This window comes from Gorilla gorilla, chromosome 22, assembly GCF_029281585.2.
Source record: "Gorilla gorilla gorilla isolate KB3781 chromosome 22, NHGRI_mGorGor1-v2.1_pri, whole genome shotgun sequence".
Lineage (NCBI taxonomy): Eukaryota > Metazoa > Chordata > Mammalia > Primates > Hominidae > Gorilla > Gorilla gorilla.
This window is the reverse complement of record NC_073246.2, coordinates 35802792-35817194: the sequence shown is the minus strand read 5'-3', so window position 1 is coordinate 35817194 and position 14403 is coordinate 35802792. Positions and strand designations below refer to the sequence as shown.

The window sequence follows — 14403 nt, the reverse complement described above, 5'->3', positions numbered from 1 at the left end:
GTTTGGTTTTGTCTTTGTATGCAACGTGAGAAAAAGCCATTGATGCAGGCTTTAGCATGCTGGGAAGGAAGTGTAAAGAAGCCAGTGACGCTGTAACTGTGAAATGGAACAAATGCCACCATATTTATCTAAATGTAAATTTTAAAACTGGGGACAGCAAATCCATTCTACAGTGAGGGCCGCTTGGCCAGTAACAATGACTTCATTTTCAGATGCAGTCGAAGCCCCGTGGCTCCACCCCGAGGGTCCAGCCCTTACCACTGCTAAGAACTACAACTCCCAGCCTGAGGGAGGTCTCTGCGCCTGCGGCCTGACGCCCTACGCCTACACTTCCCAGAGAACCTAGCGGTTACGCCAACGCGCGCGTGCGCCCTTGCGCGTTTCTCTCTTCCCACTCGGGTTTGACCTACAGCCGCCCGGGAGAAGATGGCTGCCCCAGCAGTGTCCGGGCTCTCCCGGCAGGTGAGAGAAAGGTGGTCCTGAGAGCCAGTGGGAGGATCCCTCCTGGGATGACCGGTACCAAACCTCGAGCACCAGGGAGCGATGCTTCGGCTGGGGAAGTCTGGCAGTCTTCAAGGTTATGGGACCTGGCGAGTGGGAGCGACTCAGGACGACCCAGCGTTTGTCCCCCGGGATGCCTACGGGGCAGTAGGCGCGGGGCTGCGCGTGCCGTAACCTTGGCGTCTTCCGAGCACAGCCCCTGGAAGCTGCTAGCCTGAGGGGCGCAGGAGCGGGGGTCTGCCCTTCGCTGAATTCCGGGGAAGGGGCATGGACTAGCCCCCAAATCAGCTTCCTTTGCCATTGTGGTAAAACCTGTCAGAGATCACTTACTAGTAATGCTAAGGAATATTTGTAAAACACATTTCACAGTTTTATAAATAAAATGAGGCCGAAAAGTTTAAATGAGTCTTTGGCTGCTCAGTCAGTAAGTGGTAGAATTGAGATTTGAACCCACGGAATCACCCAGAAGATCGAGTTTGAAAAAATGTTATGCTGTTTCTGCTGCATCTCACCATGGTGCTTTACATATCATGACCCCTTCCTGGCATCTTAGGTAATTTTTTCATAAGCATTAAAAAGTCTTAATCCTCACAAGCAGTTTTGGTAAAACACGTTCCATAGCTGGAGTATTTGAAGGTGACCTGTGATCTGTGACCTGTGCACTTGCAGGTGATTTTTAAACTGTGTATTCCAGCTCTGTCTTTTGATGGGCAGGATACTGTCTCTCAGAACTAAGGCTTCTTGTCAGATCAAACTGCGGCAGTACTCAAAAAATTCATCTTTATTTTCAGATAGCATTTGGATTCCGAGGAGGGTACGTCTGTTGCAAATGATCTGCTCAAGGGTCAGTTAATAGAAACGCCAAAATTTTGGTTAAATATTTTTGAAACATGCACTCCTTGGAAGTTAGTGTTTTTCTGTCTTACGGGTATGCTAGCCTCGGTCCATTCCTAGCAAACTAGGAGGTTCGTGGGAAGGTGATTTCCCAAGCAACTTGACATAATCCTCATTGGGTAAGTTTACCCCTTAGTAATAGTAAGTAGCTCAACCTCATGTAATATGTGAATATACAAAGAGACAAAACTAATGATTTTAAGGTTATTTAAAATTTTTTGTTGTTATTGAGTTAAATGCAGAAATCCTTCAAGTAATTTTGTTTGATCTATTTTCCTTTATTGCTCTGCAGGTGCGATGCTTCAGTACCTCTGTGGTCAGACCATTTGCCAAGCTTGTGAGGGTATGTTAATTTATATTCTTCTGTAATGATAAAGCACGCGAAAGTGTGAGTCAAACAGCAGTACAGTCAGGGCGTGGATTTTTGTGTAGTTAGTATCTAAACCTTTTTGCGTGACTTGTGGTTCCCAAAATGTGCTGTGTGCATAGGGCGGGGAAAGGAATGGTGTTGAGTATTTGCTTTTTGACAGGCCCATGCATAATCTTTAAATATGAAAACTTCTTTAATCATTTGTTTTTCCATTAACCCTCTAAAATAGGCAAGCTAGCATTTACTTACTTTTTTTTTTAATGAAAGAAACAGGTTTAACAAAGTGACATGCCCAAGTTATCACAGGAAGTTATTACAGGAGACGATATTAAAATCAAGGTACCGGGCTGGGCGCAGTGGCTCACGCCTGTAATCCCAGCACTTTGGGAGGCCGAGGCGGGCAGATCACGAGGTCAGGAGTTTGAGACCAGCCTGGCCGACATGATGAAACCCCATCTCTACTAAGAATACAAAGATTAGCCAGGCGTAGTGGCACATGCCTATAATCCCAGCCACTCGGGAGTTTGAGGTAGGAGAATTGCTTGAGCCCGGGAGGCGGAGGTTTGTAGTGAGCAGAGATCATGCCACTGCACTCCAGCCTGGGCGATAGAGCAAGACTCTGTCTTGAAAAAAAAAAAATATATCAAGGTACCTTGGTTTCTAATGCAGTTCTCCATGTTCCATTCTGGTGAGAAATATTCATACTCTTCACACCCTTTCTTTCCAGTAGGCACCAAGGAGGCTCACTATTTCAGGGAGTTGCCAGTCCCTTTCTTTTCAAACCAGAAGTAATCCAGTTGACCCCGGATAAAGAGGACTATTAGTGACACATAATAAATGAAGTTCCCCAGAAGGCCCCCTGAAATGATACATGGCTAACAGCTGGAAACAACCCTGTTGGAACATGAAGTCTGATTCCATTTCTCTGGGTTATTTTGAAATTCTTTATTTGATTGAAGAAAGTTCCTGTGTGATAGAGAATTGGTTCAACTGTCAAGGAGCAGGAACTTTTCTAAGATGTGCTGGGCAGACTATACTACCCACGCTTTTCCCTACCAAATCAACAGTGAGCCAGTCCGCCCCTTGGAAAAATCGTGTAAAGGAAAGATCATAATACCAGGTCTATGTCCTTAATGAACCCACATCAGGTGGAATTTAGGAAAATAATTATCCTGTCCCGTCCTCATTACCAGCCCTAAATCTCAAATCAAATGATCAAAATCATTTCGTCCTTCATGTGAGACCTTAAAACTTCATAACAGTGTTAAGGAGTAACTGGTCTTCCCGTTTTACAAAAGGGGAAACTGAGGCCCTGGGAAAATTTACCTGAGGTTACTCAGCTTAGTCCTAGAGCTGGACTGGAACTAAATCTTTCTCATCCAAGCCTGAGCTTTCCCACTACAACCATACAGCACCACTAAGAACATGTAGTCATACATCGATGGTAGAAAAAAAGTCTACAGTTTATTGTGAAAAATAATTCAAGCATCAGGTTTTTTTGTAAACTGCCAAAGGGCTCTGTTACACTGAACATCGATAGGGAGGCTATGTAAGGGAAAATGTGTAGTGTTAGTATGAAATGTATAAAAGTATACTTGTGTGTTTAATAAACACCTGTTTTCCTAGCTCTAACATACTCGAAACTGTCTATCAGTGTTCACAACCTCCCATACTTGAAACTAAATAGTTACTGAGTTCAAAGGAAACATAAGCTTATCTCAAAATTAAAGTACAAGTAATTGATAAAGGTATGTAAACCTGGAAGGGACTTTAGACAATGCCTACTAAGCCCCTCATTTTACAGATGAGGAATTGGAGGCTCAAAGATTGAGTGACCTGACCAAGGAAACATCCCTAATTTATTTGCAAATTGCCATTTAGGACAGCTCTTGAATGACATACTTAAACTGTTTTGTGTTAAAGAGATACATTTTTTAAAATATAAATTTTAAATTCTGCTCTTGAGAGTATACTATTAACTGATTTTCCTTTTTCCTTCCTCTCCTATTTCACCTTTTTTTTAAAGCCTCCTGTTCAGGTATACGGTATTGAAGGTCGCTATGCCACAGCTCTTTATTCTGCTGCATCAAAACAGAATAAGCTGGAGCAAGTAGAAAAGGAGTTGTTGAGAGTAGCAGTAAGTAGCTTTCCTATTCATTACATATGAAGTTCCTGTTTGTATATTTTTTCTTTTGGTTGTTTGTGCATTCCTAATGAGGTGTATCCTACAAGAAAAAACTGGGAAAAAGCCATTGTCTGTAAACACATTTTTAGTAATAATATTGGGTTTTTATTATAAGACACATAAAAAGAACAAACAGATACAGATAAGGATATTAATATTAGGAACCAAGATTAGGGGCTAAGAAAAGGTAGAAATATAAGATTAAAATGGATGATAATTTAGGAAAATTGCTATTTCAGAAGAGAATTTAAAAGCTACCTTTAAAAATCTATGCTTATAAGTGGGCACAGTGCTCACGCCTGTAATCCCAGTACTTTGGGAGGCTGAGGCAGGCAGATCAGGAGGTCATGAGTTCAAGACCAGCCTAGCTGACATAGTGAAACCCCATCTCTACTAAAAAATACAAAAAAATTAGCGGGACGTGGTAGTGAACACCTGTAATCCCAGCTACTCCAGAGGCTGAGGCAGAATTGCTTGAACCTGGGAAGCCGAGGTTGCAGTGAGCCGAGATCGCGCCATTGCACTCCAGCCCCGGATGGTACGAGACTCCGTCTCAAAAAAAAAAAAAAAAAAAAAAAAAAAATACCTGTGCTTATGGGCTAGGTGTTTAGAATATATTGTGATTTGGTTTTACTGAGAATTTGTTTTCATGAAACCTTTTCCTCAGGTTTTAATTGCCATATTCTATGCTTGTAGAATCAGAGGAGGCTCAGATATGTCTTACAGGTTGTTTTCATTTGGTAGAGGTGCCTTTGCAATTGCCAGAACCCCAGAAGTAACCATGTAGACCTTTTCATTGTTTTGGTAAACCTCTTAATTATTTTGTTCGCAAAATGTGAGGGAAGAATAACAGGGTGGGGCACGCTGGGCAGCAGAGTTAGTAAAGGGGCATGGGCTTCCCAGTAGTAGTAGGGGACTGACAGGCAAAGACTGTGAGGCTGCTGCAAGATGTTTTTTACTTTTTTTTTTTAAACATGAAAAGCAGAATAAATAAACCGTATTACCAGAAGCCTACATTGTAACTGAATAGGAGAATGTCTGCTTTCGTTTTCACCGAATTTTCTAGTTAACAAGTTTCTACACATTCTGTTGCTTCCTTCTTTGATTTTCTAGCGCCACCACTGGCAGTAAGGTCTGCATTAAAAAAGGTGAGGGAGACGCAGTCTGGTATATAGCCTCTTCAGAGGAAGTTTGGTTTTTTCTTCATTTTAAGATTCTTCATTCTTTAATTCACATATCTGCAAGTTTTTATTGTTTAGAAAAAAACAATTCATAGGCCAGTTGTATAGAGTAATAATACTTACGTTCTATATTAATCGTATGTATAGTCTATAAGTATTACTGTTCTGTACTGTTTATGTTTTATTCATTTTTCACTTGAGCTTCTATTGGAACTTCCGTCTTAACAGGCAGAATAATTTTAGCTCCATATTCCTTCCTTGATCCATTTATCTCTGCAGATAAGGTCTTAGCTGGTGTGATAAACTCTTATGATTCTCTCAGAGCCCAGGAGCCCAGCCCTATTGTTGGAGACATTTGGGGGAAGGGCATGCAGGAACAGACGGGGTCTCACACAGGCATTTTTGGAGGTGATGGTTATTGTCTGCTACTTGTCAGTTATGCCCATTTTAAACGGAAACAATCATGTTTAGAATGGAGAGAATTACTTGGATTGTGGATGTTAGAATAGAGTTTGTCTAAAGCCTGGAAGTCAGTCAAGACATGGAGAAAAAGGGAGGCAATTACCTTAAGACACTGAATATTAGCAGGGTTTTGGCACTAAGAGGGAAGGATGATACAAGGATCATACGCACTGTCCTCTGGATGATGCAGGAGACACAGATAAACATGAAAAACTAGGTAACCCAAATTCCAGAATACTTTAAATCTGTATATTCCTTCATTTTTTATGGAAAAATGTCATTTCTGTGGGGTCACTCAAGTGGAAATGTTAGCATTGGATGATAGTATCTGACCAGTATCCTGGATCAGAGGCGGGATTCTGGCCAGGAGCCTGGGAGGAGGTGCTAGGAGCGTAATTGAAAGGCATAGAGAGGTGTGTTAACTGAAGGTGCTCAACTGGAAACTGCTGTTGTTGGTTTGTTGGAACTCTGGAGCAACATGCTGGAAGCTGCACTTGGTCACTGAATTCAGACATTGTGATACAATAAAATGAGAAGAACGTTGTTTCCCATGATGGTTGTGCTCCTGTTTTATTGTCCACTCTGTCTCCCAGACTCTTTGGGGCCGCTCTAGCAGCACCAGAGGCCTCACAGAATCTGCTGGGTTCCCTGGACTCTGTAAGAGGCAGGGCCCCTCCAAGGGAGCGGTGCGGAGGCCTCTGTGGTCAGAGCACAGTTGTGAGGTCTGCACTCTAGAAATAGCACTGCTAGAAAACCAGACGACTCCTCTCTTAAATACATTAAAGTATGCAGTCTAATGAAGGTTTGGCTGTTTAGTGTTTTATAATCTTTCTTGAAAAGCAAAAACAAATTTAAGAAACTTCATACAGTATTTTTAAATTTTTTTGAGGAAGATCATTCTATCCTATATAAAATCCTGGTGCAGTGCACAGTGTATTCTGAAAGGCAGTCAGAAAATTGTTTGATTATAATCTTTTTTTCATATGTTCTTCGGCAGTGCTAATTTAATTCATAAAATATTTAATTCATAAGAAAGTGTTTGTATGGCCGGGCACAGTGGCTCATGCCTGTAATCCCAGCACTTTGGGAGGCCAAGGTGCGTGGATCACTCGAGGTCAGGAGTTTAAGACCAGCCTGGCCAACATGGCGAAAGCCCGTTTCTACTAAAAATACAAAAATTAGCTGGACATGGTGGCGCAGCTATTCGGGAGGCTGAGGCAGGATAATCGCTTGAACCCGGGATGCAGAGGTTGTGTGAGCCAAGATTGCGCCACTGCACTCCAGCCTGAGCGACAGAGCAAGACGTCTCCAAAAAAGAAAGAAAGAAAGTGTGTGCATGGCACATCCTTCATTTGTGCTCTAAAAAATTTAAGAAATTATTTTTTGATGCTTTCAGCAAATCCTGAAGGAACCCAAAGTGGCTGCTTCTGTTTTGAATCCCTATGTGAAGCGTTCCATTAAAGTGAAAAGCCTAAATGACATCACAGCAAAAGAGAGGTTCTCTCCCCTCACCACCAACCTGATCAGTGAGTATTAGAACTTTTTCATTTGAGGTGTCTTGAAACTATGGCTGGAAATGTGGTCCATGGACTGTGGGCGGCATCAGCATCACCTGGGAGCCTGTTGGCAGTGAAGAATCTCAGGCCTCACAGCAACCTGCTGAATCAGAGTCTGCATCTTAACCAGCTCCCTAAGTGAATCGTTTGCACATTGAAGTGTGAGGAGCATTGTCTAAAGGATACTAGGACCTAAGCATGTCTAATTGTATAGTCAGTAGTTTCAACTGTGGAGGCGGCCAATGTGATACCTACCAAGAAAATGGTTTGTGGCCTGTGGCTGTACCTTGATCCTTGGAGACATTTGCATTCTTGGGTACATTTGGACTGCTTTTCTCTTTTTGAGACAGAGTCTTACTCTGTCACTCAGGCTGGAGTGCAGTGGCACGATCTCAGCTCACTGCAGCCTCAACCTCCCAGACTCAGGTGATCCTCCCACCTCAGCCTCCCTAGTAGCTGGGAATACAGGTGCATGCCACCACACCCAGCTAATTTTTTGTATTTTTTGTAGAGATGGGGTTTCTCCATGTTGCCCAGCCTGGTCTTGAACTCCTGGGCTCAAGCCATCTGCCTGCTTTGGCTTCCTAAAGTGTTGGGGTTACAGGCATGAGCCACCATGCAGCCTGGATTGCTTTTCAGATCCTCATAGCCAGCTCAAAATAAAAGTTGCAGAGAAAGTGTGTTCATGATACCATCTTTGAATTTGTAGCCAAACATACAATCTGTAACATAAATATGAAAATCAGATTGCAAGCTGAGAACCCCCCATACCTACTAATTTAAATCCTTGTCAGTGCAGTCTATTTTAAAAAAAACAAAATTGGATATGCGTTTTAAATAACAAGTTGTATCTTCTCCATTCTTTTTTTTTTTTTTTTTTGAGACTGGGTGTCGCTTTCTGTCACCCAAGCTGGAGTGCAGTGGCACAGTCTCAGCTCACTGCAGCCTCTGCCTCCTGGGCCTAAGTGATCCTTCTGCCTCAGCCTCCTGAGTAGCTGGAACTGCGCGCATGCGCCACTAATTTTTGAGTGCCCAGCTAATTTTTTAGTTTTTTTTTTGTGAGGCAGGGTTTCACCATGTTACCCAGGGTTTCACCCATGTTACTCCTGGACGCAAGCTCTCTGCCCATCTCGGCCTCCAAAAGTGCTGGGATTACAGGCATGAGCCACTGCACTTGGCCTCCATTCGCATTCTTAAAGAACATTGAATATACTGTGATTTTAAGAGACAAGATCTTACTCTGTCGCCCAGGCTGGGGTGCAGTAGGACAGTCATAGCACACTGCAGCCTTAAACTCCTAGGCTCAAGCAATCTTCCTGCCTCAGCCTCCTGAGTAGCTGGGACTATAGACATGCACCACCAAGCCCTAACGTTTTTTTGTAGAGATGGGATCTCACTATTTTGGCTGGTCTTGAACTCATGGCCCCAAGCAATCTTTGCACCTCAGCCTCCAGTAGTTGGGATTATAGGCATGTGCCCCTGTATATGGTGTTTTAAGGCCACAAATCTAAGTTTGTTTTTTGGGTTGAGTATACAACTTCATGAATAACTTGTTCAGGTGAGTTTCTTGTTACTGAGACACCTTCACTCTGGCAGATTTGCTTGCTGAAAATGGTCGATTAAGCAATACCCAAGGAGTCGTTTCTGCCTTTTCTACCATGATGAGTGTCCATCGCGGAGAGGTACCTTGCACAGTGACCTCTGCATCTGTAAGTAACGGGTTGTTGCTGCTGTGTTTGCCTTGATATTACATGTGTCACCTTTTGCAGGAAGAAAAGGGAAAAACAGGGTAAAATCAAGAAATTGGGAAAGGTAACTTGTCACCTGGGATGTTTGTTTCATTTTTATATCAGCTTCTGTGACCCTTTGCTTTGGAAAAGCCAGCGTGTATCTTCTTAGTGCTTCTGTAACCAGTGATTATTCGTAAGGCCTGGATTAAATGTAAAGTACATGAAAATGTGTTGGAAAAGAGTGGTTTAGACTCTATTATACGTTTGAATTATTTTATGAATACCACTTGAAGTAGTTTCCTGAAACTAGAATTCTAGAGTTTCTTTATTTTTTTGAGACAGAGTCTCACTTTGTCACCCAGGCTAGAGTGCAGTGACACAGTCACACCTCTGTAGCCTCAACCTCCTGGGCTCAGGTGATCCTCCTGCCTCAGCTTCCTGAGTAGCTGGGACTACAGTGCACCCCCACCACACCCGGCTAATTTTTGTGTGTTTTTTATAGTGATGGAGGTTTTACTGTGTTCTCCAGGCTTGTCTCGAACTTCTGGGCTCAAGTGACCCACCTGCCTTGGCCTTCTAAAGTGCTGGGAATAAAGGTGTAAGCTACCACACCTGGCCTGAAACTAGAGTTACTAACCTTTCATCTTTGGTGGTGGTGAATGGGAAGGAGTAGAGCGGTTGGGCCTTTGTATCTTTTTGACTTGATAGAGTGGGCTATAATGGGTTACCGTTTATTGAACCCTACTATATGCTGGGTGCTTTATTATGTTATTCAGTATCAAAAGATCCATGTGAGATAGAAGTATAATTATCCTCATTTTACAGATGAGGAAACCGAATGCAGGGAAATGAAGTCGCTTGCCCAAAGTCATACGAGGTGGGACTAGAGTTTGAACACAGGCCTCAAGGCCTCTTAGAAGTCCATTTTCCTTAGACTACACTACATTGCCTCCCTAGAATTAATTTTGTTGTTGTCTTCAATATGTATTTTCTTCCCTATGTAACTCAGTCAAATGTAATGTAGCTTACCCTACAGGAAAACAGGAGAGTGTGGTAGATTGACTTGGAATTCGTAGCACCTGACCTCATCTAGATTAATAGTTGTAGCATTTAAAGGACAGTCTAACCTTCTAGTTAGCACAGATTCAAGGAGAGGCATCCTAGCACATCATACTTACTTGCACATTTGTAGTTCAGTAGTTGGTGCCCGCAAAACATGTGTCTGGCTGCAAGTCATTACAGCTCAGACATAGGCAGGGAGCTCTCTGTGGCTGCACAAGTTATCCCTAACAGTGTGGCGCAGATTAGACATTCACCTGCCCCACGGTCACCCATCATGAAGCACTGGTGCAGGCCATTCTTCAGTGAATACAAGGACATGATTTTCTTTTTTTTTTTTTTTTTTTTCTTTTTTGAGACTGAGTCTCACTCTGTCACCCAGGCTGGAGTGCAGTGGCACGATCTTAGCTCACTGCAACTTCCGCCTCCCAGGTTCAAGCAATTCTCCTGCCTCAGCCTCCCAAGTAGCTGGATTACAGCACCTGCCACCACACCCGGCTAATTTAGTGTATTTTTAGTAGAGACAGTTTCACCATGTTGGCCAGGCTGGTCTCGAACTCCTGACTTCAGGCAATCCACCCACCTTGGCCTCCCAATGTGCTGGGACCACAGGCGTGAGCCACTGTGCCCAGCCACAAGGACATGATTTTCTTTTAAAGGATGCTTGTTTTTGCAAAAGATTTTGCAAAAGTCTGTACTGTTTGAAAAACATTATGTCTTGATGAGTGACTAAGAGCACAGGCTTTAGAAATACACAGACTGGTTTCAAATATTGGGGCTGGTCCTCACCTGCTGATGTGGCCTTAGGTGAGTTTCTTAACCACCCTGAGCCTCCGTCGCCTCATGTGTAAAATGGGCATAATGACCGGTGGCCTTTCAGGGTTGCCCACGTGAAGGGAGATAGTAGGCATGAAATGTGCCTGGCATAGACAGGTACCTGGCAGTTGGTACATGTCTCAGTGGAGGGTATGTATATTTCAGAATTCTGTAACCTTTTAGTCTCAGTAAATCATGTTTTGAACATGAATAGATTGTGGCCACCACCAGCACCCCCCACCCCCAAAAAAAGGATATTGTTAGATCTTTACAAAGACATAAACTTTTTTGGCAAATTTTTTTAGGCTCTTAGAGGAGGGGCCAGGGAGGTAGGATTTATGACAAGTTAAAAAAAGGCCTTTTTAGCAGGGTGTGGTGGCTCACGCTTGTAACCCCAGCATTTTGGGAGACTGAAGCGGGTGGATCACTCAAGGCCAGGAGTTCGAGACCAGCCTGACCAGCAGGGTGAAACCCCGTCTCTACTAAAAATACAAAAATTAGCCGGGTGTGGTGGCATGCGCCTGTAATTCCAGCTACTTGGGAAGCTGAGGCAGGAGAATCGCTTGAACCTGGGAGGTGGAGGCTACAGTAAGCCGAGATCTCGCCACTGTACTCCAGCCTGGGTGACAGAGCGAGACTCGGTCTCAAAAAAAAGGCCTTTGGTTTAACAGCCTTCTTGATTTTCACCATTAGAACACTTAACACTATAACATAACTAACCAGGAGTAAGAGTTGGGGCCGAGAGGAGAGTGCAGTCTGGACATTTGAGGTGCTTGCTCTAAAGTAGGTTATGGAGCTGAGCTGACTTCAGGAAAAGCCAGCTGCTCCAGGTTCTCTCACTGGGGTTCAGAGAGTGGAGTGGCCTGCCAGAGCTCCAGGTAGCTGTGGATGCGGGGAGATGAACAGCCAGCAGAGCTAGGGAAACATGAAGATGTAAAACCAGGTTAAAATGGCAACTTTTCAGCCAAGGACATGATAGATGCATGTCGTGATCCCAGGGCTACACCCAGGAGAGGCCTGTGTCCTCCTGCATTGATGGGGCTGCATCTTCAGGCATTAGAAACTTGAAGGCCTTTCCTTGTTAGTTCCAAGTGGTACTGCTAGCACACAGAGCAGAGGCAGGGAGGGAGTGGCATTTACAGGCCGTCCTTGAACGGCTGAGTGGGAGCTGCCCAGGTGATGCTGTGAGGCAGGGCCTTCCTGTGCTCCCTGAACCTCCAGCGTGAACAAGGAGTGAATGCTGCAGAGCAGCTCCATGATGGGCCCAGGTAGCTAAGGGAGGAGCTCACAAGGCCTGTCTTGGTGATGTGGGCCTGGGGTATTTTAACTCTGGAAGTTTCTGTTTTGCTTTATCTAAATTGAAAGGATGGTTTTGCCTTTCAGCCTTTAGAAGAAGCCACACTCTCTGAATTAAAAACTGTCCTCAAGAGCTTCCTAAGTCAAGGCCAAGTATTGAAATTGGAGGCTAAGGTAGGTTTTAAATTATTTATGGTATGTTTCCTCAGGTTATTTTAAGCTTAAAATGGCTACAGAAAGTACTAGTGAAATATTAGATCTAACTCTATACTAATTTTTCTGTAGTTAAAATTTTGTATTTATTTTAAATTTAAATGATTATCTGACTGTGCAGTTTTACTTTTGCCTTTTTCTAGGTGTAATTATAACCTCTTACATTTGTGTAACACGTTTAGCCTTTCCAAACACTTTTGTGTGTGTCCCATTTGATTAGCGCATTTTCACATTTCCAGTCTTATTTCTTTTGTAGACTGATCCGTCAATCTTGGGTGGAATGATTGTGCGCATTGGAGAGAAATATGTTGACATGTCTGTCAAGACCAAGATTCAGAAGCTGGGCAGGGCTATGCGGGAGATTGTCTAAAAGTGTTGGTTTTCTGCCATCAGTGAAAATTCTTAAACTTGGAGCAACAATAAAAAGCTTCCAGAACAGATCATATTATGTTCACTGTCTTTTAAACTGGAATGTAGAAGGCTTTATTTTTATGTCCTTTTTTGGTATCCCCTGAGTATAAAGGCCAAAAAGCCCTTTTGGCCTAGAGAATTTGGTTTGAGTAGATTATGTTTAGGAATTAATTGGTTAGACACAGCACCTAACACACGGTCTTTCAGCAAAGTCTATCTGGTCCTGCCTGCCAAAATCCCATGTCTTTAAGGGTTTGTTCAGAATTCCTGGTCCCTACTAGATCATCGGATCTGTGTTTGATCCATAGCCCTCCAGGGAGGCCTCTTGCCCTTAATCCTAACATGAACACACCTAGTTGTAGGCTGCTCTGTAGCTTTCAAGGCCATTTCATGTACATCTGAAGCTGCATGACAGCCTTGTCACACGGGTGGGAGAGACATCACCCCACTTTACAAATGAGGAAAGAGATTGAGGGGCCCTAGAGATGTGCTCTGAGTCACCTGTCTGGACAGCTGGCGTCAGGCCCTACAGCCCATGTTTTTACCACTGTATAACTAACACCATGCGCTGACACGTTGCTGGAGCAAATGGGCAAAAGTTACCTTAGGTAGGTCCCCTGCTCCTTCCCACTTTGTCCCTAAGATGCTCCCAATTCACCTTTTAACCAAAACCAGTTCCCAGGTCAGCTCTTCCACTACATTTTACCTTTTGGTCTTCTAGAGAAAATAGAGTTACAGAGTTCCCCAGGCAACAGCCCGCTCAGGTGCCTGTTCCTTAGTCAACCTCCGAGAACTTTTGGCCAACAAACCAGTTCCCTTCCCAGAACTACCCCTGGTTGGGCAGAGGCAGGACCATTGCAGCGAAGAAGTCCTACAGAGCAATGACATGGCCCAACTCTGCTCCCTACGTGCTAGTGCTGGGACTGGCATGCCCTCCATGTGGCACAACACTCCTGGCACTCATGCTTGGCTTCAACTCCAGCTTCCTCCTGGCAAAGCTTTTAATACATGATCACCTAATGTGACAACCAACGGAGACACCACGTGGCCCGTCAACCTTTCCAGGAACCAGGAGTGCTGAGGCTGCTGGCTGGCCCGAAGACCATTCAGCCACCTTTTAGGTGGGCCTAGGGCTACTCAGCTAGAGACCACATTCTTGAGCCTCTGGCAGCACCTGACCTTGGTGCTGAGTTCTGGCAAATGGGAAAGGAGAGGAAGCGAGGTGTGACTTCCTGGACTGCCCTCTTGAGCAATCCTTAGTCCATCCCTCTGGCTAGATGCAGACAAGATGGCAAGCAATGCCAAGGGCAGAGCCACCCTGCCAAGCCTTACTGCTGCCCCTGGGCTGTTAAACACGATGAAGAAATAGACCTCTCTTCAAAGCCACGGGATATTGAGCTCTGTCTCCGCAGCTGAGTCAGCAACCTAACCATGACCACATTCCAGGTTCCCCCGGACTCACTGCCTGCCTCCTGCCTGCAGTGAGGCCTGCTCTGCACAAGGTGGCGTCATACACACAATCACAGCTCCTACAGACATGTGACTGCCAATGGACAAACCGTCTGCGGGAGCCTCATGCTGCTGATGCTGTCCAGATCCTTCAGAGTCAAACTCAGCAACCTTCCTGTTGATCAAGCACATACAATCTTGGGGAATGATGAGGCCCTTCATATGTCGCCTTACGAGGTCACCAGAGAACCTAGAGATCTATGTACAATGATTTGTTTTG

The 14403-nt window shown here is 44.2% G+C and overlaps 1 protein-coding gene across 1 annotated transcript; it reads left to right on the top strand.

Moving 5' to 3' along the window:
- Positions 1-331: 331 nt before the first annotated feature.
- Positions 332-12706, top strand: ATP5PO (ATP synthase peripheral stalk subunit OSCP). The gene is made up of 7 exons (XM_019017674.4): positions 332-462; positions 1688-1738; positions 3792-3902; positions 6990-7119; positions 8746-8858; positions 12138-12224; positions 12520-12706. Exons 1-7 carry the CDS (start codon positions 427-429, stop codon positions 12631-12633), a joined length of 642 nt encoding a protein of 213 aa, XP_018873219.1. The 5' UTR covers positions 332-426; the 3' UTR covers positions 12634-12706.
- Positions 12707-14403: the final 1697 nt, after the last annotated feature.

Bases quoted from the DNA above. Each gene is read 5' to 3' on its own strand.
- ATP5PO (XM_019017674.4), top strand. From the start codon at position 427: ATGGCTGCCCCAGCAGTGTCCGGGCTCTCCCGGCAG. The intron at 1,739-3,791 runs GTATGTTAATTT...TTTTTTTTAAAG, and splicing joins CATTTGCCAAGCTTGTGAGG to CCTCCTGTTCAGGTATACGG. The intron at 12,225-12,519 runs GTAGGTTTTAAA...TTTCTTTTGTAG, and splicing joins TATTGAAATTGGAGGCTAAG to ACTGATCCGTCAATCTTGGG.